The sequence below is a fragment of the Lonchura striata genome, chromosome 10 (assembly GCF_050655825.1).
Source record: "Lonchura striata isolate lonStrDom1 chromosome 10, ASM5065582v1, whole genome shotgun sequence".
Taxonomy (NCBI): Eukaryota; Metazoa; Chordata; class Aves; order Passeriformes; family Estrildidae; genus Lonchura; species Lonchura striata.
In genome coordinates, this window is record NC_140712.1 from 5111617 (window position 1) to 5134037 (window position 22421).

General features: G+C 39.1%; 1 protein-coding gene across 2 annotated transcripts in view; it reads right to left on the minus strand.

Moving 5' to 3' along the window:
* ETFA (electron transfer flavoprotein subunit alpha) overlaps positions 1–22421 on the minus strand; it is a 30088-nt gene that overhangs the window by 3617 nt on the left and 4050 nt on the right. For both annotated transcript variants that reach the window (XM_077785833.2, XM_085588170.1), the window contains exons 2-10: positions 20609–20758; positions 18790–18871; positions 18600–18682; positions 17022–17121; positions 15708–15818; positions 14459–14560; positions 13576–13644; positions 12526–12608; positions 707–772 (exon numbers count right to left, since the gene is read on the minus strand). In XM_077785833.2, the coding sequence (XP_077641959.1) occupies positions 707–772; positions 12526–12608; positions 13576–13644; positions 14459–14560; positions 15708–15818; positions 17022–17121; positions 18600–18682; positions 18790–18871; positions 20609–20758 (846 nt within the window). The remainder of the gene's footprint in view (positions 1–706; positions 773–12525; positions 12609–13575; positions 13645–14458; positions 14561–15707; positions 15819–17021; positions 17122–18599; positions 18683–18789; positions 18872–20608; positions 20759–22421) is intronic.

Sequence of the window (22421 nt, forward strand, 5' to 3'; positions counted from 1 at the left end):
AGTTTTGCAACCCTTTTCCTCAGCTCTGTAAACTATTCAAAGCTGTGGCTTAAGTTCATTCCTTGAAAATAGAAAGTTCATTCCTTGAAAATAGAAAAAAATGTATAGCATTTTTAAAAAATTACTGTGGGAGGTAGAAGCTCCAGTTTTTGATGTCTGCCATTTGATAGTACCAATCAGCAGGTAACTGCTCCTCTTCTCAAACACTGCACTGTGGGCCAAACTGGCAATTCCATTTTTGGATTATTTGCTTTGGCAACTAATGAGTTAAACCTTTTAAAGTTTTACTGCTGTTTTATTGCAGGTTTCCATTTGAATGCCTAAATGCAAGAATGTCAGAGACATCTTTTACTTTATGGAATAGTAAGTTCATAATTCAAATTATGCATTGTTATGCATGAATTAATATGTCATAGTCTGGAATAAAGGCAAATGGAACTATTGTATAGGATTCAGGCATATGTGCCTTGGGTCGGGGGTTTTTTTAAACAAAGTCAATTAGCAGCTTCCACTGATCATTTTGGGTTGTCATGCAAAGGGTTTTCCACTGCACGAGATCTTTTGCCACAGTATTTGGGTTTTTTGTCAAAAAGTGTTTTACAGCAGCTGGACATACAAAACCCATCTAAAGTACTGATGCAAAATCAAGGGAGTCCACTCACTTCCTTCCTCAAAAATCTTTTCTAGTACATCCACCTTCACATACCTTGCTGTCTTTCATTCCGGCCAAGTGTTGGATTGCTCCAGATATTCCCACAGCAATGTAAAGTTCCTAGGAAAAAACAAGATACAGACATTTTTGGTCCTCACACCACAACAGTCTCACTGAGCTTTCACAAACCTTAATCCAAATCAATTACATGCAGCACTTTTTACATTACAGTAGTTTTCAATAATAAAGGCAGCTGCTGCTTGGTTCCCTCCCACACCTGGGGATGCAATGTGACTGCAAAAGGAGAATCCCAAAGGAGCACCTGGCAAAGACAGATTAGGGGGAAAAATAAAGTCTGCATCAAAAACATATGACACTGCTCAGCTAAAGGCCAGGGCAATCCAAGTTATCCACGACCCTGGAGATTCCCAGTGCAAATATTAAGAAAGAAAACCTACAGATGGATAATGCAGTTGCCTGAAGAGCAAACCAAGGCTCTTCTTCAAAGCCTCTCAGAGCCTTTACCAAGGCAGAATGCTGAAAGCTGAAATTCAGGTGTCAGGCCTTTGAAAGGCTCCCTACAGAGCAGGATAAACCTCTGAGGTACCCAAGTGGGCTGGTGCCCTGCACACCTGCAGTTTGTGCTCCTCACCCCTCCGTGTCCTCTTGGCTTTCCCCACGCGCTGCCACTCCCACACAGGGTGAGTACAGAAGCTACACCAGCTACACCAACAGCTCTACACCTTGGGGCTTCCAGTTTCACATCTCCAAAGAATCTTAGAGTCAAAAGAAATTAAAATTTATAGGTAAATAGGTCTGTGTCAGCTGTTCTATTCACAGCTGAAAACGATTATTTCTCCTTGGACTGAAAGCCATCCATTCTATAATCTACCCAAAAACAAGGGTATTTCAGGGCCCTGACAGTTTTACCAGTCAGAGCTGTACTCTTTAGCTAACTAATATTACAGAAGAAAACTAAAGCAAGTACTTTTCATCCACTCATTCAATAACAGAAAATTAACACAAATTTATTTAGGGACTCATCTATCAAAAGCAGTCAAAAGGTGGTACTTCACACATGCTTAGAAAAGACACAGCCTCAAATACTAACATAATTTCTCCTTTAAAAATACCAAGGGTATTCCATATCTAAGAAAATATAAATCTAATTTAACTCAATAAATAATACTGGGGGACCACAGGGAGCGTAAGAGGGTCAAAACCAATCTTACCACTGTGCAGCTGAAACTGCATTACAGTTAAGTGGCTTTTGGCATGGCAGAGCCAAGCCCAGCTGTGGGACATGCACAGACCTACACAGGAGAGTGGCAAACAAAGGTGCTCAAACACAGACCCACAGAGGCTTCTGCCATACAGGCCTCAGAGTCACAACATCACTTAAAGGAAAAAATGCTTTCTGATGTTTCTTCAACTACAGTCTCTGCTCACTATGGTTTTTAAAGTAGGAATAGATAAATTAAATTTATGAAGTTTCTCTGTGCTTTTATACAAAAACTCTCTAGTGTAAAAACTGAAGGGGAGGGGAAATAAAGCAGAAATGAAGCATTTCCTATCAAAAAGGCTTCCTTTGAAATTGAAACACGGAATCTAGTCCATGTACTTCCACAAAACTACACAGCTGGTGAACACACTCAGAAACTCCTTGGCCTCAGCAGGCTTTTACCAAGTGCATTATTATTGGAGGTCAATCCATTCTAACCACAGCTGCAATGTAACCTAATATGTCCACATTAGAACTCGTGGTAAGAATGCAATATTTTAATTATACCAAATAAAAGAACAGATGTTACAGAAGAAATTATTCTAACATCATGCTGTTTTTAATACAAGCTCTTTTTAAAGACACATTATCGTAATTTGATTTTTTTAGCGCAATTCATTAAGTGCCAGTCATCCAGACTACCAGATACTCTTATCAGTCTGCTTAACATTGTGAAGTTCAATCTTTGGAAAGAATCCAGCTAACCAGGAGCCAGATGCCTATGAATATATTCTATTAAAATATCTAGGAAAGACAAGGATGTTTCATTAGAAGGACATTTGTTAATCACCAGGCTTGTCTAAAAGCACTTATGCATCTAGGCCATGGCCTTCAAGGTTATGTGCTTTTGGCTGCCTGGTTCAGACAAGTGTTCCTGTCAGTCAGCTCTAACCCTGACAGGAGATCACCTCAGCAATGTTTTCATATAGAGAGCACACAGGACAGCAGGGTTCTTACCAACACTTCTGTGCTGTCAAAGGGACAGGACAATTTAAATCTTCGTTTTAATCTATTCTGCAGTTCAGTAGGAGGGACCCAAAGGACCCACCATGTCTAAATGATAAAGCTTCAGGATTGTTCACTGTTGTCCTGAAGATAATTCAACTGATCATCCAGAGATGACATAAAGCATTGAGAAATTCAAATCCTTATTTATTTTCAGGGTAATAACCTTGTTTTGATGTTTTCCCTGAAATCACTAATTTCTATCAGGCCTTTTGCCAAGTCCTGTCATTGCTGTCAGAGTTCAAAGTCCCAGGTCAGGACTGTAGCCCCAAGTCCCATGAAGCAGGTGAGGCAGGGAAGCAGAAAGGAGCTGGGTGCCCCAGGACAGAGTCCCTTCCAGAGGGTGCTGGGCCACGGCAGCACAGAGCAGCTCTGCAAGGAGCCCTGGCTCCTTCAGAGCTGCTCTGGGCAGGACACCCACACAAGGCTCGGAGCAGATGAACCTGAGTCTGGCTCGCACCTCTCAGGGGCCAGATGTGGCTTTACAGCAACTTCAAGTTCCAGCTTTTTAGAACCCTGGAAGTTGCTCTAATTGCTGCCAGACAGCTGATCCACGGCCCCCAGTTACAGGCACTTACAGCAAAGTCCAGGACATGGAGTAGCATTTCCCAACTCCCTAGAGCTGGGCACAGGCAGATTTCCACTGAAGGGCTGCTGCCAGCACTGCACCACATGAGAACAGGCAACAAAACAGCACACACACATATTCCAGAGCAAAGGGTTCACAGCACTGTGAACAAATGAAGTGCCAAAAGCAACTGAAGTCAAGGAAGTAAATGTTTTGGTGGTATACGGACATAACACCAGCTTAGAAAATTGTCTTGGCTCTTGGTAACTTCATTTCACACAGGAAATACTGCACAAACATCACAGCCATGCCACAAATATTTTTATGAAGTTGCTGGCAGATATCAGCACAGGGAAAGGACACCAGAGAAGAGAGGTGATGGCAAGGAAGAGCAGGATGGAGGGAACACGTGGCACAGGACAGTGAGCAGGAGGGGGCACCATGAGGCAGGACCAGCACTGCAGGGCTGCTGCTGCTGGAAGGGCTCAGTACCCCAATTCTGGGCAGGTGTGGAGGGCCTCAGCAGCTCCTGCCAGGCATCTCACAGGGGCCACAGCAGCAACCCAAGGTGTCTCTGCCAGCAAACTGGCACAGAGACCAAGGGGGATTTCATTTGTCCTGCCACACATCCTGCACAGCTCCAGTGGCAGGCAGAGCCCTGACAGAGACCTCCAAGTTTATAAGCACAGGTTTGCATCACAACCATCCTAAAAAATCCCCACAACTCCAACTCCCAAATTTAGCCTATTCAAAGTCAAGATTCCAAATCAAAAACCCACTCAGTTGCTAGTTAAAGTATTCATCTAGACTTATATTTTTCCAACAGAAATGACCACAGTATGTCTTAGAGTCATTACATGCTAATCATTAAAATGGAAAAAAATCCTCCTTGGCCATTCCCTAAACTCTATTTCTGCTTCAGACATACCCAACTTATATATTGGCAGATTTCACATGCACATATCTGCACATCTGGCCCAGAATCCATACAGCCACATGCCGTTTGGATAAATGCACAGGAGTGCTGTATATGGATGACTGCAATTACCAAAATACCAATGCAGGTATTTTCCTGTGCATACAGACTCTTGCAATTATTTATAGAATAATTTGTGGCATGTGATATTACTTCATTTATACATATATTTAAATATGCCTTAGGCTGCCTTGGGGCAGTTAAGGGACATTTGCTTAAGAGAACTACAAGAACAGTTTTATTTCAACTCCAGAGCCTTTGAATGGTGCTGTGACAGGCCACAGGGCAGCCACAGGTGCCCCACCAGCTGAGGTAGCTACTTTGCAAGCATGTTGTCAGCTACTATTGATTTTTACTACAATTTTTGAATTATGCTGAAAACCTCCAACACACATCAATTTGTCATCCTACCAATGGCATGCTTTTAAACAGGCCAGTTTAATACACCCCTCTGGCATACACACTCTTTTTAAAGGCAGCTCAGATATTTTATTTTCTTTGCAAGAGTGAAAGGACAATGAAATTAGAAAGAAATTCTTGTACAAAGCAATTTTGATCACAAAGATTTCTTCCAATTACAAGCTATTAAGACAATAAAATATCTTCTGGCTTGACAGCAGTTCATGTCTGTACATCACACACTTCTCCAGTATGTAAAGCTTTGGTGCAGCTGAACCCACTCCATTCAAGAAGCACCCATCACTAAACTAGAGCCCAACTGCAGCTTCTTTTTCACTTTAAGAACCTTTGATCAGCCAGGCTGTGTAATTACTCTTAAGCGTGGTTAGGGTGTCTGCTGGAGTGAAGGGCCATACAGCAATTTTTTTCCCCTCTCTCCAGGGAAAAGCACATCAATTGCTTTCAGCTAAATGCACTCACATATGAATATTTTAGTACAATTTAATGTTTCTGCACCAACCCCAAAGGAGCAGAGCATCAATTTGTGAACATAGTTTTCTTGGAGTTAAAAGCTACACTGGATAATGCAGGATGAAAGGGGCTGTCAATCCTTAGCTTTTTAGCAAGTCAGAGAAAGACAGTCTGTAAATTCAGTCCCAGCTGTATACAAACAGCTCTCTAAAGTTTGCCACCATAAAGCTACTTTTCAACAATAGTGAATTATCAGAGGAGATATTCCAAAAACAATTTCCCAAGCACAGTTGGTTTTCCCAATGCTATTCCCATCTACCACCTACCTAACAGCCCCAACCATTTATACCATGCAAGGTGCACCTGCTGGTCTGTTAATAACACCCACAAACCTGATGGACAAATAACACATTCCTATAAAGCACTCATCTGAGCAGGGCAGAAATTATGTACCATGCTTTTGAAGAGAGTAACTTTGCTATCTCAATATTCCCTTGTATGTGCAACAAATGAGGAAGTAATTAAGATCTTATCATTGATAGCAAAGAGTAGAACATTTTTTTAAGAATGTACAATCCAGACAAGAAGAGTGACAATTCTAATTATACCAAGGGAACTAATTAGTTAGTTCTGTTGTTAGTAATTTTAGGTAAGGGGCAGAGAACAAAGAAGAAAAATACTAGAATAAAATATGCCTTGTTTCACTTTCCTTATGCTTCCTCACAAGAGAGTGAAGTGAAACAGCAGATAAACTAATCTGAACAAGTAAAGGATCCCTAAGAAAGTGATGGGAAGTAACACTCAAGAACAGTTAGCATTCACTTATTACAAAGAAATAGAAAATACATTAATTATCTAAATTATGTGATACTGTGCCTCTCCCTTCCTGCTACTCCCAAGGCAAGATGACAACTACTAAGTGCTAAAAAGCCACTCACTGCAGTGAAAGGGATGCTCAGTAAAATGCTGGGGGCACAGAGAGGCTCAGAAAGGATCCCAAACTCTTCTAGAAGAGAGGGAGCAACAAGAATTCCAGCATTGGTGCCTTTCAAGTGAACCAACACCTCACTCGTCACTGTCTCGACTGAAGCTGCACCTCTAACATGCCTCTTTTCAAATCTCATGATTACTGTCAATTCCTGACAGTTCTAAATTGCCTCCCTTTTGACATTCCTTCGATCTATTACAGCCACAGAGATCCTCTAGCATGAAACTCAAGCAGTGAAGCCAAGCAGTTTCCTCCTGGCCATCACATCAGACCTATCTCAATTCCCCCCTGCCTTGCCCACATGAGGTTTCTCAGTGCATGCACCTGCCTTCTGTGTCACATTTCCAGCACAATAATTTAATCCAGTGTCAATTATTACTATATCACATATTTCCTAACTTGTGCCTTCCTGAGTTTTCCACCTCAGTTTCTGTCATCTATTAGTGTTTTGCACCCAATGTTGAAAGTAACAACACAGCAACAACCAAACACCTTAAAATAAAAAAATTAAAAAAAGAAAGTAGTTTTGCCAGCTAGGAAATCCTACAGCAGAAATTAAGGCAGTTCTATAGTTGGACCCTGAAAGAGCACCAATTTTAGAAGAGTGAAGATTTAAACTCTGAAGAGATTAAATTAGAAGGATACCTTTCAGGCAGCAGCTGATCTTTACAAGGTCAGGATAACAATATACACACATGCTCGCCAAAAAAAGCACCTCTCGGTGTCATTGAGGGTCTGGCTGTTTTCTGGGGACAAGAAGCTGAGTGTGAGATAATCCCAGTACAAGCCCACCTTCCTTCAAAACCTGAGGGGAGGATATAATTAATTAGAATAGGCTGCAAGGGAAAACCTAGGAAACCATGGGAACAGTTTGAGCATTCAAAGAAAGCTGCCTGGTGGCACTGCAGGGCAGGACTTCCCTCCTGGACCACGGATGCTGCTCCAGAGGAAGTGCCCAGCAGCCCTGGCATGCACTTTGCACAGCTCAGCTGGCTCAGGGGCACTGATCCCACACCTTCTCACCAGCCTGCACTGCACAGGCCACAGCAGCCACAGAAGCCAGAAAAGCTTTAGAGCAGTTGCTTTCCTTTTCCTACAAGTCAGAGTTGATTTTTTTGGCTGAATATCAGACAAACTGCACAAGTTCCTGAGAAAGATTACATACTACTTTGCATGTTACAAATGTTGCTAATTATGTCTCGGGTAAGGAAAGCTAATACTGAACTAATAAAGGAAGCATTCTTGTTCCATTTATAAAAGTTTCAAATAAGTGAAAAAGACACTTTTTACTTTCTTTCTTTCTTCTCCACACTTGTTTTGTTCTTCTTTCTTTCTTTGTGAGCATGAGAGAAAAAACTGGGAAGATATTTACTGTGGAAAGTAACACCCCCGATTATTTAAAATCTCTTATCTAAAAATAGCAGTTACTCTGGGGTAATGGTGGTAGGCTTGATTTCTCTAGGGAATTTAGCATTTTATAACTGGATATATTTAACTAATATTTAGTAGTAGGCACTCATAGAAAGGATATTTTTACCTAAACCAGCTAATTTTAACATTCTTACAAGGGCTTTTTCCTTAAACAGAAACTACATACAGTACTTAACCTGAGAACCTAATTTCATTTTTCTGCAGAACACCTGCATACAAGAAATAGTGGTGAAAAACTGGCTTGTAATTGTAAAAAATATGCTAAAATTGTTGTCACTAATTAAACAAACTGAATATACTCAATTGCCTTTTTTAACTAGGAAGAAAACATTTTATATTTTAATATATCCACTTATGTCTAAAAATTTCTTTCCATCTCATCAAATAATATAAATCAGCCCTTTTTTCACAAGACAGAGAAGGAGCTCTGAGAAGGAGTTCAAATAGGAGCTGCAATCACCTGAAAGTAAGAGATTAAAAAAAGGTACTAACAGAAACAAAAAGAATACACTGAATATTTTAAGAACTGGACTAAAACCATCCAAAGGAAAAATTGCCAAAGATCCCGTTAAAACCCAACAATATGCATAAACACCAACATGAACAAAACCTTGAAGTTTAACAGTCCAGGGCTACTTTGGAAGAGCAGATGTGCTGTGTAGAACCAGGGCTCAAAGAGACACAAAGTGAAATCTGTGCTCTTTAATTAACTGCTCTCTTCCATCACTAAAGTGAAATGAACTCCAGTTGTTCCTTGAGTGGCAATGTGTTTGTGTATTAATAGCTCAGCATTCTGGAAAGCTGCTGTGGCTGAGAGGTTCTTGGGTTCTGTGATGCACTTGGGTTCTGGGCTGCACTTCTTAAAACTGAAGCCAGTCACAGAATTATGAAGGACCAATCACCAAGACTACCGTTCCTTCCCCAGAGGCACGACTGAAGGGAAGAAGCAAGGGAAGAAGCAAGGGAAGAAGCAAGGGAAGAAGCAAGGGAAGAAGCAAGGGAAGAAGCAAGGGAAGAAGCAAGGGAAGAAGCAAGGGAAGAAGCAAGGGAAGAAGCAAGGGAAGAAGCAAGGGAAGAAGCAAGGGAAGAAGCAAGGGAAGAAACAAGGGAAGAAACAAGGGAAGAAACAAGGGAAGAAACAAGCAGCCCTTTCAGACAGTTATGTTATAGCCAGGGACAAGCAGAAGCACATCCTAGCAGTCACACAGAAAAAGCAGCAGAAGCACCTCTCCTCTTCCTCAGCTTGCAACTAACCCTTGTCCCTCTGTAGACTCAAACTGACTCAATTCCAGAGTCCTGGAAAACAATGCGTTCCAGCCCTCCACTGAGACTGGGCAGGAGACTATCAATAGAAGTGGAAGAGCACACACTGAGATACTTTCCCATCAGAAGCCAACAGCTGCACAGGAGAACAAGCATGGCTCAGACTCCAGAGTTTCTTGTACCTGAGACTCTTCCCCTGCTTAAAACCCACAGACCCAGAGGGCACACAGCATGTCAGCTCAAAACTGAACACAAAACTCGGGTCTCAGCTGCTCTACCTGCCCAGGGTCCACACCTGCTTTGCAATTCTCCAGACAGAACATCACAAGCTCTCCCTGAACTGACACTGAGCATGTCTCACACAGGGAGAAAGCAGCACCTTCCCAGAGCTGCTGAAATACACAGCGTCATCTTGACCTGACCAAAACAGCTCAGTTCTTCAAGTCAACTCTATGTTCCACTGCAGAGAATAATTTTCTAGCTGAAATATCAAAAAGACAGTGAAGCAGAATTAGGAATGGTAAATTAAGAATTGTATCTTTCAATTGCTTCATATTTAAGATGCCTATCCAACACAGAAAAATTAAAACCTCTAGTCAGCAACTCTGTGGGCTTAGTATCAATTCAACTTGCACTTTCATTACAATTAACATTTCATATTTTCTATATTTCTAAAGCACTGAATGCTATCCTTACATGTATTTTAAGATCCAGACTAAATATCTGAAATTTGTAAGAAAATTTCCAGTACTCTGCACAACTCACTATTTCATAAACCCTTGTTAAGAAGTGAGATGAGAGAAAAACACATTACAATCCAGACAAATAGATGCAGCACCATGCAATTGTGCCAGTGCAGATCATTTATGACACCAGAGTTTAACATTCATTCATCACTCCTGATTAAAGTCTATTTAACAATCCTCTACAAGAGAATAATGACAACACTGATGTGATCCTGTGATGTGGCTTTATGTTCTTTCTACTCTCACATGTTGCTATGGGCCATCTGTGGCAAAATACAGCATTGTATCGTCATCAAAAAACAGCCTTTTTTGTTTCAACATAACTACTATATAAACAGTTTCCTTGACTCTGGAAAGAATGTTCATTGTTGAGTCTTAACACACAAATCAGAACTAAGCTGTCTTCAAATTAATATTCTCCAACTCATTAATGAATATTTAGGCAGTGAAGAACAAAGGATGGCCAATCCAATCTCATGCTCTTTCAAAATACACTCTCTTAAATGACACTGCGCTTATACCCTGGTAAGCAGAAGGAGTTGGGGTTGCATTTATAATCCACAGAACCTCCCAATTTCCTTACATGGCAGAGGTTACTATCGCTGCTATCAAGACTCTGGAATGACCTTAGTCTTATCAATAGATCTATTTCTCAGAAGCTGCTTTGTAGCAGTTGATTACCATATAGATTTACAGGTTTAAACACTAGCATGTCTAGATATAGTCCACTCAGGCCCATCAGGTTATCATCAGATGGCCTCTTGTGAGAACCCCGGGTTTGGTTTGGGGTCTCGTGTGGTGGTAAAGTGTCTCCTCCAAGCTGTGCTTCCAAAGAAAAACTCCGCAGCCTCTTGTCTCAAGGCAGTTTATTGTGAGTTATCGAAAGGATTTTCTTCTCGGGCTGCGGCTGCTTGGTCAGCGGCCCAGGCAGACACACACACACCCTGACATCCTCCCTGTCTGTGTCTTCTTCTCTCTCCCCACCCAGGGCTGCTGCTATCTTTTATATGATATATTACGTATAACATGTTTACAGTTTTTCCCCAATACCTACTACCTATGTTACAAGGTGCTTTTCTACTCTAGACCGATCTGTGAGTGCCAACATCACCAAGAACATGGAGGCAAGGAAGAAGAAGGAGGAAGAACAGGATCAGCCCACTTTCCTCCATCTTAGAACTTCTGACCCCCATGTACAAAGTAAAAACCCCCTCATACAGGTGCTAAAACCCCCCTGTACAATACTAAAAAAATCTCCCTCTACTTTGTAACTACTTTTACTACACTATCTAACCCTTTGTGACTGCTTGTTCCACCTCCAAAGTTGGTAACTCATTCCATGGCTCAAACTCAAAATCACAGCTGTTTGCAGCTGCCTGCCGGGATCTAAAATGCTTCTGACCAAGGCCTGGAACCTCTAAAAATGTCTGAGAGACATTTTGAGTTCCAACAGCCTCTGATGAGGACTTCAAAAAAAGTAGCAAACATCCTTACCCACAGCTCAAGACAGAAGAAATCAGAAGTGTGGAACATCTTGTTCAAGAAAATCCAGCAGACAGAGTTGACAACAGAATCACAAGTTCCTGTCTTTGACATGCAAGTCTTACTCTATCCTGCTGGATATATTACTTGAAAAACAATGGTCATAGTTTGAATTTCTTAAATTTGCAGCAATGGCAAAGGCAAAACATTTCAGGATCCTATCAAGGCTTTGAACATGCAGAGCTTTTTCGTATTATTTAAATTATGATTTGGTAAATGCAGCAATTGAAATATGATGTGTTTTTCAACTAAGTTTCAGCTCACTGCTCCCTTCTGGTCTCAGTAAGCCACTAATAAGTTAAAAGTTGCTCCTTGGTGCCTTCTGTTCCCATACACAAAGGGCTGCTTACTCAGAGGCAAAACCTTTACTCCACCGTGGAGTTCAGTGTACCCCTGACAGATCATCACATCTCAGTGTGGGCTCTGCCACATGCTGAGGTGAGCTACATTTGTACCTTCCTATTTACAAACACTCAAACGTGCTTTATCTAGCTACAGCTTTCCTTGTACGTCCTCACATCATAAAGAACAATGAAAGAAGTCCCAGACTTCTGCACAACAGAAAGCTCCACACAGATACAAAAAGACACAGAAATCAGTTCCCTGTGATCCTGGGATGCAGAAATAGCACAAAAATATGTGCAGCATGTTATTACCCAATACTGAGCCATCCAGAGTATGTCCTTGACATTTCACTCTACAGCAGCCAATCTGTAGATTATTCCTCTCTTAAATTTCTTGCACTTTCATTTCTTACAAAAATTTTGCTTTGACTGTACTGCATTAATTCGGTAACAGTTACTAAAGGTTTTATAAAAATCATCACCTGAAAAAAACCAGAACACACAATTACAAGAGATCAAGCCACGGATTGATGTAATTTTAAGTTTATGTCTTAGCATATCAATGCCAGCATCTAGGAAGGTTCAGGCAGCTATGAAAAAACGCATCATGCAAACCCCTGACAAAGCTGTGTCAGAACACATCCCATTCAGATTCATCCCATCAAGCAGAGATTTCCATCCCAGCTTGCTTCTGGCATTTTGAAAACGCAGTGTCAAGTGACAGTATCACAGTGGGCACACTGATGCTCCTGTTAGGCCTGGAATTCAGACCCAGCTCATCTCTAAGTGCTGGCTCTGAAGGAGAATGCATGCTAGAAACCATCCCAGCTCTGTGCTGAGAGGTATTTCCATACTTACTGGCGCTACTATTTTGCCCGTCTGTCCGATTTGCATGTCATTAGGAACAAAGCCAGCATCAACAGCTGCACGGGAAGCTCCAACTAGTTGAAAGAAAATATTTTCAATGTTTTCTTCTAAAATATTTGTGAGCCAAATTTATATCACCATAAAAGCCCATGTATTTTACTGAAGAGTCCCACACTCTAAGGGCACATATTTAAAAACTTCTCTCTTAAAAGCTCTTATGGTAATCCCTCTCTATACCACGAGCTAAAAACTTCCAAATACTAAGTGCTAATGCACTTCATAAGCAACAGGAAATCCCTACTCCCAGCACCAAAGGCCATATATTTAAACCAAGGATTTCAATCTGGCATATTTCCATGATTTTTTTCTTGTTGCTTTGTCAAAAGAATATTTTCCCATAAACGCCTTCCCAAAATGTTCCTTCAAGTTTGAATGGAACATATGTGCTATCTTGTATTGCTGTGAATCTCAAAAGTCAGGCATGGTAAAGAAAAATATCAAAGTAAACTCAAAAATGCCATATGGACATCTAGTTAGCAAAAACACCACTTTAAAAACTAAGTCAATCATGTAAAACTATTAATGTGAATGCTAAAATTAATGGAATCAAAACATTAGAGCAAACAGTTTCTTCTTCTTTTCCCTACCTTTATATAAAATACTTCACCGAAACATTGCATATGGTTTATTTTCTCCTGTTAATACAAAAGCACTGAGCCACTCAAACTACAGTGTGAGTGGGATTCTGTAAAGAAGGACTAGAAAAGGATGTATGCAGAAAGTATCAGCTCTTCAAAATGAGCTATGACCACTTTCTGTTCTGGAGATTTGAGAAGCACAGAGAGCATTATCGGTTAGTATTTTGCTTCATCCACAGGCATTTAAGTATAGTTGACAAAACTTTATCTATTACTAAACTAAGAGCATTTTAACCATTTCATAGAGACATGAAAATAAAAAACTTAATCTAAATTCTGGTTTTAATGTAACCTGTTTAAATATAATAAACAGGGTTAAAAAAAAGGAGGAAAACAAGTTTACCTGCAGCATGCAATTGATCTGCAAGGTCATACAGCAACTTAAAATTTTCACCACTCTTCAAGCCCCTTCCTTGCAAAGTAAGGACAAAAGAAGATCAAGAAAGAAGAACATGTGTTTTAAGATTTTTTTTGCTTATGTAAACTTTCTGTATGAGTATTAGCATTTGCAAAGACTCAAAGATATGCTTGCATAAGGTATTTTAGATACATTACTAACCAGTACTTAATATTTGGAGATTTAGCTTTTGTCTTTGCCATTAACATATCATATGTGTAAACCAACACCACTCTGTCTTGTTTACTTCCTACACACAGCACCATCGAGGTCATTCTCCAAAGCCAGGAAAACAATTTTTTAATCTAATTTGTGCTCCCTCTGCTGGCTTCAGGAACAAAACACTGTTGTGGGATTAGTAAGACATAATTTTAGCTGTAGATATACAGTAAAAATCACAGTCCATCACTTGATACCTAGGGAGCAGAATACAATCAATACAGGTTTTAAAGTAATTAAGGTCATTACGTAATAATGTTTGGACTGACTGAAATGATCAGCAGTAATTTTGATACATGATAAATTTTGATACATGAAAAACATAATACATTTCCATTTAAAAAACAGTTAATATTGCTAAAATTTCAAAGAGGCTCATCAAATATAAAAATGTTCTTACAAAGCCTCCCAGCATATGCTAAACTCACGTATTACCTCTTTACAAAATACACATTAGGTGCTTCCCCGGTAGCCCCCATGGAATATTATAATTTCTTTTTTTTTTTTTTTTTTTTAATATATTACATAACAGTGTGCTGTTACAGCCACATTTACCAAGAGGTGCCATTAGTGCAATGCAGCATCAGTCAGGTTCACTGTGCTCACTCACCCCCTGACACAACCACCCTGGCACTGGTGAGCTCCGGCCGGTCGCTCTTCGTCAGCTTCTGCTCAATCCACTCGGAGATACCCACGGGTGGCGGGGGGGTCACTGCAGTCACCATAGGAGCCAAACACCCACAAGGAAATTGAGAAAGGATGTGTTTTCAAGCTGAAACCTGAGCTCAAGCTTATCTCAAAGTTCGTTCTACAACGATTCTACCTCGAGCTTTTGCTGAGTCTCAGCAGTTGCTCCTGGCACTGAGCAACGAGCCTCGTTCACTAGCTGTGCTCAGGGAACCTACAGCACAAACTGCACTACAAGGAATTCTGCTGTGCAGGTGCTACACACTGATACCAACCCAGCAGAACAAGTGTGAGCCTTACTATCACAGGCAGACATGTCACTCAGGCAACACCAACAATGCAACACACTAATTCAGTCACGTTTGAATTCTGCCACCCACAGACGTTAGGAAATACGGGATGGTTCAGAGGCAGGGACTAAGCCACAAAACAAAAAGGCCCACAGTGAAAACCAGCAGAGGTCACCAAAATGGAACAGGTTACCCAGAGTAGTTGTAAAGTCTCCACCTGTGGACATTCTCAAAGCCTAACTGGACACAGTCCTGGGCAACCTAGTCCATGGGGCTGGACTAGATGATCTCTAGAGACCCTTTCCAACATCAATTACTTTGTCATTCTGTGACTGTATTTCTCAATTATCAGAGCTACACTGGCTTCATTGAATTGTAAATTGAACTGATATGGTTAAAACTGATCTAAAAAGACAACTCCGTATTCTCAAATCAATTTAAACTGTCACTAATTTAGCTTGATGATGTAATGACCTATCTCAATTGCAATGTGACTAAAACAAAAATATGGAGCACCAAACACTTCTAGTTTTGCTCAGTCTTGTTTTGAAAACCAATCTGGTTATTCAAACAGCTGTAAGGACAAACTTGTCCTTACTTAAAGTTTCAAAACTGCAGTGGCAGTCATTTAGGCAGTGGAACAAGCATGGATTTCAGCACAGATAATCTCATTTCTGGTCAAGGACAAGGAAGTAACTGTGCAGATAATCACTATCTTCTTTTACCAGACATCACTAAAAAGTGCAAGCACCTGTATTTAACAGTATAAAGCCAACATTATGACAGTCAGTTTGCTTTGACAAATCCTTCTACAAAACACCACGCAGAGAGCAAAACTAACTCTATTAAACAAAACAACAGCATTGCAGAACAGATACTCACACTTTTCTACACTGGCATTACCACCACTCACTGGAGCAGCCTCAAATGACGTTCCCCGTACAGTAAACACTTTGATTGCTTCATCACACTGCACTGTGCAAATAATATTTCCTAAAAAAAGGGACGTTAAAATTTTAAAGATTATCAGACATACCGTGCTTTAAAAAAACCCTAAAATTAATAGCAAAACCACATTAGCAGTTGTACTAGCATATGCAACATCCACCAAGGTACTTCCCAAAATTGTAGTTTTAGATGACTAAAACTTGGCACTTAATAAATAGAGATTACAAATACTTTCATTTACGTGTTAGCCCCGTGTTTCTAAAGTATGAATACAAATAATTTATTTTTAAAGGAGACAAAGCATTCAAATGATCTCTTATGAATGAGATTTTAAATTTCAGAATGGATGAAAAAAACACCTTTGAAAATGGCATTCTTACACATAAAGAATGTCTGTAATTCAAAGTAGATCTTTTATCCTGTTGCGTTAATTCATCAGAACTGAAAACAATGAGGCCTCCTCCAAGTATCTGTGGGACTGTGTTCCTCTCTATAATATAATACTTCACATTGGAGGCTGCAGGGAATGCTAAAAGAAAAAATGCTGCAACATTCATAAAAATTCAACTATTCATAAACAAAGTCATCTTGAAACTGTGAATTACTGGGAAGTAACTTAAAGTGCAGCACTAAACCACATTCCAGTACCATAACTCAAAATGTAATACCCTGCTGGGTACATGTGGTACAATCTTAAGAAACACAAGCTAATGAGATAATATCTAAAATAAAACACAGTGTCAGCCAAGCATTAGAGAAACAAGACTGAAAAAATAATTACAAATTAAGGTAATTAAATATTAGAAATAATTCACTCAATGTCTTCATAATTAGAAAAAATAACCCTGTGGTATCTTAAATCAGAACTAATGCTAGTCTTATTAAATAAAGCTGGACAACTAACCTGATGTCTTATGCTTTCCAAAACCTGACCAGAAGGGTGCTGCATCTCTCCCTGAGCATTAACAAACACAGTCCATGGAAAGGATGGGACCAAATTATGTTCCTTAAGGTGACAGACATGGGTTTGACATGCTGCTACCAAAGCCCTTGGAATTATTTGCTTTCTCACACAGGGAGCATCATGTCCATCCCCAGGCTTCATTTTTTTATGAGTCACAGCAATTGAGATTGTAAAGAGAAAATTCCTATCATATTCCAAGGTTTTAACATTAGGATCATGTAGAAAAATTAGCACTACTGGATTCTTAATTGGACAAATATCACACAGCTTTTATGATTACCCACCTGCATAGATAGTTCTCACAAAAGTATCTGGGGACTTAATTTCAATAATGTCAGAAACAGGGGCAACATCAAGCTTGCCAGCCACTCTGGGAATAAGATTCTAGAAGTTAGAGATGAAAAGTTAGCAAACTAAGTTAAGTAAAACATACATGGTCAATAAAAGAACACTGCTGACCCAATTTTAGCTTCATATGGCTCTATATGGCTCTAAGACATCGAGAACTAAGATTTTTGAAGGGCTACTCATGTAGCTTTAGCAGCCAAATAAAACCCCATTACTGTAATAACATTAGACATTTTATGAGACTTACTGTAAGTAAACCCTTAATTCAATATCTTAAATTAGGAGACTTATTTTCTTCAAATATTCTAAAACTGAATATAGATGCCATTTACTCAGAAAATTGACAGTTATGGATTGATGAGGTCTTGGCACTTCAAGGGGAAAAAAATGGTGCTTTTGGAAGTTAGATGCCAGAAATTATAGGAAAAAAACCCTGCACTCTTCCCTCCAAAGCAAAAAAAAAAAAAATTAAATTTAATATTAAAGTATATATTCTCTTGCTCCAAAATTTACTCCAGAAAATTACTTAACACCTTTAGAGTGGGAAGAAAGATAAAAAGAGCAGCAGAAATTATGAAGAAATCAATGATAAGATGATTATTCACTTTTTGTCTGTCTCCTAATCTGGTACAAGAAAAAAGGCCCAGGTCTGAAATCTTTACTCACATGAAGCACTGAAAAATGGCAGTGTAAGCTTTAAAGCAAAAGCCATTAACTCCTACTATGACACTGCAGTTTAAAGAAAAAGAAGAAAATAAAAAGAAAATAAAATTAAAAACCTAAGGCTTAATTTCTCATAGACAAACACAAGCATATGGATTGCTATTGATTAGAAGTGAAAGCAGTCAGATGAAAGCCGATGTCATTACTTGTCCTACATTGGGAAGATTTCTGAAGGATCCTTTTTTCTAATTTACTGCACCACAATGTTGCCCAGATTCTTAATACTGTGGCCTTCCATGCACTTATAAACACATATTAAAAAAAAAAAAAAGTTTTTTTTAAATTATATTTTCATTAAAAGCCATCCTGGCTGGAACCAAGATCTGTGTTATTTATATATGTTTACAGACATTTCAACGTCCGTGACTTATATCACAGATGCAAATCCCACTCCAAAAAGTTTGCTTCCAATAGGTTTGCACACTTTCATTTCAACATGAAAATAATAGATTTTTCATTCCAACTTGCTGTGCTTTTCCTTACAATTTTCATGCTTTCAGATCACTTAATCTGTCTGCCTTATTGCATATTTTGCCTTGTGTCCATAGGATTGGCTGGTTACCATGGAATATTTCTTCTACGGTATTTTTTTTCACATCAGCTCATAAAAGAACTTAAACATGAATCATTAAATCTAACTAATGACCCCTTAAGCAAACTACTGTAAAATAGTTTGCTAATGCTGAACTATCCATGGCTTATCTCTCTCAGGCCTTTGATTCACACTTTTACATACAGCAGTGTCTGTCTCTTTTCTACAAGAACTTTCTGATGCTTTTTGATCTACTTACCTTCCCAAAGGCAGATGCTCCGGCACAAATGTGGGTGTAATTAAATTTTTTATGAGTTTCCACAATCAACGGAGTCAGCTCCTCTGAGAATAAAAATATATTGCTCAGAATTTACAACCATCTTATTTTCAATCACAAATACACAAAAAATTTTTTTTTGTCAATAGGTAAGAACAAGAACAACTCTCACCTGCTAGAAATCCCTTGTACACATCATGCTGAGCCACGAGAACTTTTGCAACACCCTGCACTTTGCTAAGTTCTGATGCTACCTGTGATCAGAAGTGAATTATTATTAGTTTGTGTTTTAACAGGCAAATAGCTTTAACACTGCAAATAGCTCACAGCCTAGAGATTCAGAAAACCAGAACCAAAAGTACATGAATTTCAAAATCAGTACCAACCTGAAATGGATGAAATGCAGGTCTTATGGCCCACAGCACAGCGCCTCATGGGACAATGAAAATGAGTTTGTGAATGAGAGCAAACGGAGCAAATCACACTGGGGAGAACTTTCCTCCTGCGTGCAGGGCTCCACACCAACCCCAGCATTTCTCACTGCAGCCAACAACAGCCACCCAAAGGATCACTGCTCAGTATTCCAATACAATCACCAAGAAACCAATCCTACTTTCTTTTAGATCAGTCAGTATCTACCATACAAACAAATACAAATGTACAATGCTGTTATGATTTTTGTCCAAATACTAGGAGCAACCCTTTGTTTGCATCTGACTTTTTGCTCACTGAAGCAATGTGAATTTTCAATTTATATTTATGCCTTTTATTTTTTTGTTTGAATTTGCACAAGTGAAGTTTGAATGATAAAAGGGTTACTACAGATCAGAGAGAAGAGGACTGACAGCGAGGTCTGGAGACCACATGCACCATCCAGAAACAGCGTAGTTTTACTGAGTTTGATGAGTATCAGTTTACCCTCAAAAATTAACGAAAAGAAATAAATAAAAAACCCCTAGTAGCTGCTGCAGAATATCTGTTTGAGTCACTGGCTCTTAAATAAAAATCTCTAAACCTTTGTTTTTTATAAAATACTTTTTCCCACCATAACACACAGGCTCCATATATTTAGCATTAAAACAAACAAACAAAACATTCACAATCATTTTTCTCCTATGCGAGTGCATAAAGTAAGGAGAATTAAAGACACATGTGAGGCAATTATTTCTTTGTTTTTCATTTTCTTGATTTAGATAAATATTTGCTTCATCTCCACCTCAAACACCTGAATAGCTACTGAGGTTTCTCCACCTATTTGTGAATAAGCTGCTCTAAGTATGCCTTCTTCATGAGATACTACTTGTTCCTTTCAAAATAACAATGCATAAACAGTATGCAAGTATTAGGCACAGCTTTTTGTATTTCTACTGCTCACACCATACAAAGTCACACTGGAATAAAAGTGCCACTTATGTACTAAGGACATTGCCTCTAGAATTGGCACATCAAAATTACACTAAAAATACACAGCTAACATGCAAGTAACTTTTTACTACATGAGCTATGTGATAAAGTCAAGAAGCACTAATTTCAGAATTTCAGGTTGCAAACACTCTACACAACTAGTGATTGGTTAGTAACAGCAACTTGCTCAAAAGCCCAATTTATCACTGTTGTTTCACTTCTGCTGGTTTCCATTTAAACAAGCAAAAGCTTCTTTCCAAATTCTTAGCACTGCAATATTTGTCATTTAAACTTTACAGAGATCTATCTTGCTTTAAAAGTTAATTGTCCTTTAGTCCTATAAAAATCTGCTTGCTCAAGCATGTAACAACCATTATTATTGATACCGTCCCCTGTGAAATGAAATCTATATCCATATTTTCTCTTTAGAAGAGAAACAGTTCCAAGTGCAGGACTTTTCTGGCAGATTAGCAACTCCTGGCACGGTTTCTCCTGACTACAGATTATCTTTCAGGCTGCCCGAGATGCTGCCAAGTGTTGTTTCACTGCATTCTTTATTTCATTGGTATGAAAATAGCATTTCCTACCTTGTCACAGCTGGTACCAGCCACCAGGCAGGAAACCTCCCCTCCCAAGCACTTTGCTGCAGTGATGGTGTTGAGGGTGATGGGTGTGAGGGACTCATTGTTGTGTTCTGCCACCACCAAGGTGCTCTGGGACCTCCGCAGCACCGACGCCTGCAAAGAACAGAGACACACACGAGCAGGAAACTCAGCACTGAAATAAAAACTGTTCCTCTGGGAGTCCAAGGCTTTACAGAAATTCACTTATACAAATCATAAAACACTGCCAGCCTCATTCTAGAAAATTTTTATTAAGTAAAGAGAATACATAGGATGATACAAAAAGGAACAGTCAAACCTGCCTGACTTCAGCTTGTGTGTAACGTGCTGTGCTTAAACTGAAACTCCACAGGAAAATACCACACAAAATTAAGAAAAACATTTTAACACGTTACATTCAAGCTCAGTCAATCAACTTAACCAAGTACCTTAAAGACTGAGGATTAGACAAACAAGAGTAAGACACAATGAAATCAACAGCTGCAAATAAATATTTACTTGGTTTTCTAGGGTGGTTCTCTGGCAGTGTTTTATTATAAGTTTTAAACAAAATCTAGCTACAGAACCCACTTTTATATTTAGAGGCAAAATTTTATGCAGTGGCTGGATGAAAATTAAGCAGCAGGGGCTGACAGCCTGAAAACACACTAGGAGAAATCTTTATAGGCATCAGGTTCACTTTTCCCTCTTTTCCTTCAAAACATTTGAGCACTTAGTCTACCACCACAATTTAATGGTACTTAAATAACAATTTTGACCAATTCACCATCCATACACAAACTTGAGCTTCTAAAGCAAAATGAAAGAAACAAAAAAGAAAAAAAGGCAAAAAAACTGCCATAAAACCAAACCAAAATATTCTAAATTCTGAGACCTTCCTCTCTAATATTCAGGTGTATGTGTGAAAAGCATTATTCCTCCAAGCCTAATACTAGGGTGGGGAAAACATTTTGGATGGGAACAGGAATAATGTCTCTCAAGTGTTTGTTTATCCTACATAAAGCCCAACTGAAGACTTCACTTATGATCAATGTAGGATGGAACACATGGAAAACAAAGTAAATTCATTAATATAACCAAGGAACAAATACTAACACAATGCTGAAGATGCACAAACACTACTTTTTTAAATTTACATTCCAACCCCATCTCCCCTCATGCCAAGCATGCACTTGCCCACAACCCTAAATAAAATAAGCCTCAGAAAATACGAGAGGCTAAAATTTGCACCTGGATTTCAACCCCAAAGCCTACCAACATACTGAATTTCAAACACAGAAAGAAAATCCCAAGGACTTCCCTGAAGCTAATCACAGTGCACGAATAAAAATAAAAGGATAAGTTTTTGCAGGATCTGGATCATAATTTGTCCTTTTGATTAAAACAATAAGATTCGTGTAGAAGTGCTCTGCATTTAATCTCTTATGCTTAAGGTTAAGCACAATGCTTATGCTTGCTGTGATTAAATATTCTAAGGTCCTTTGAAACAAATTGCCAGTAACAAAATATTTACTGCCACTATAGATCAGACACTGTATTTTTGATTATGTTTCATACATCATCCACAATAAAAGTAACGAAATTTTAGTCACCATTTGAAGAATAAATCCATGCCTCTGTGGCAAATAGCCCACTCTCCAATGATTTACAGTTGTGTCATAGGGTAAAGTGGACCATATTCCTGGAAAATCCTCAAGTTTTCAAATTTCCAAAGGGAAAGACATGCATTTTAAACACATTTATTTCTGCCTATAGTATCATTTTTTTCCCTAAATAA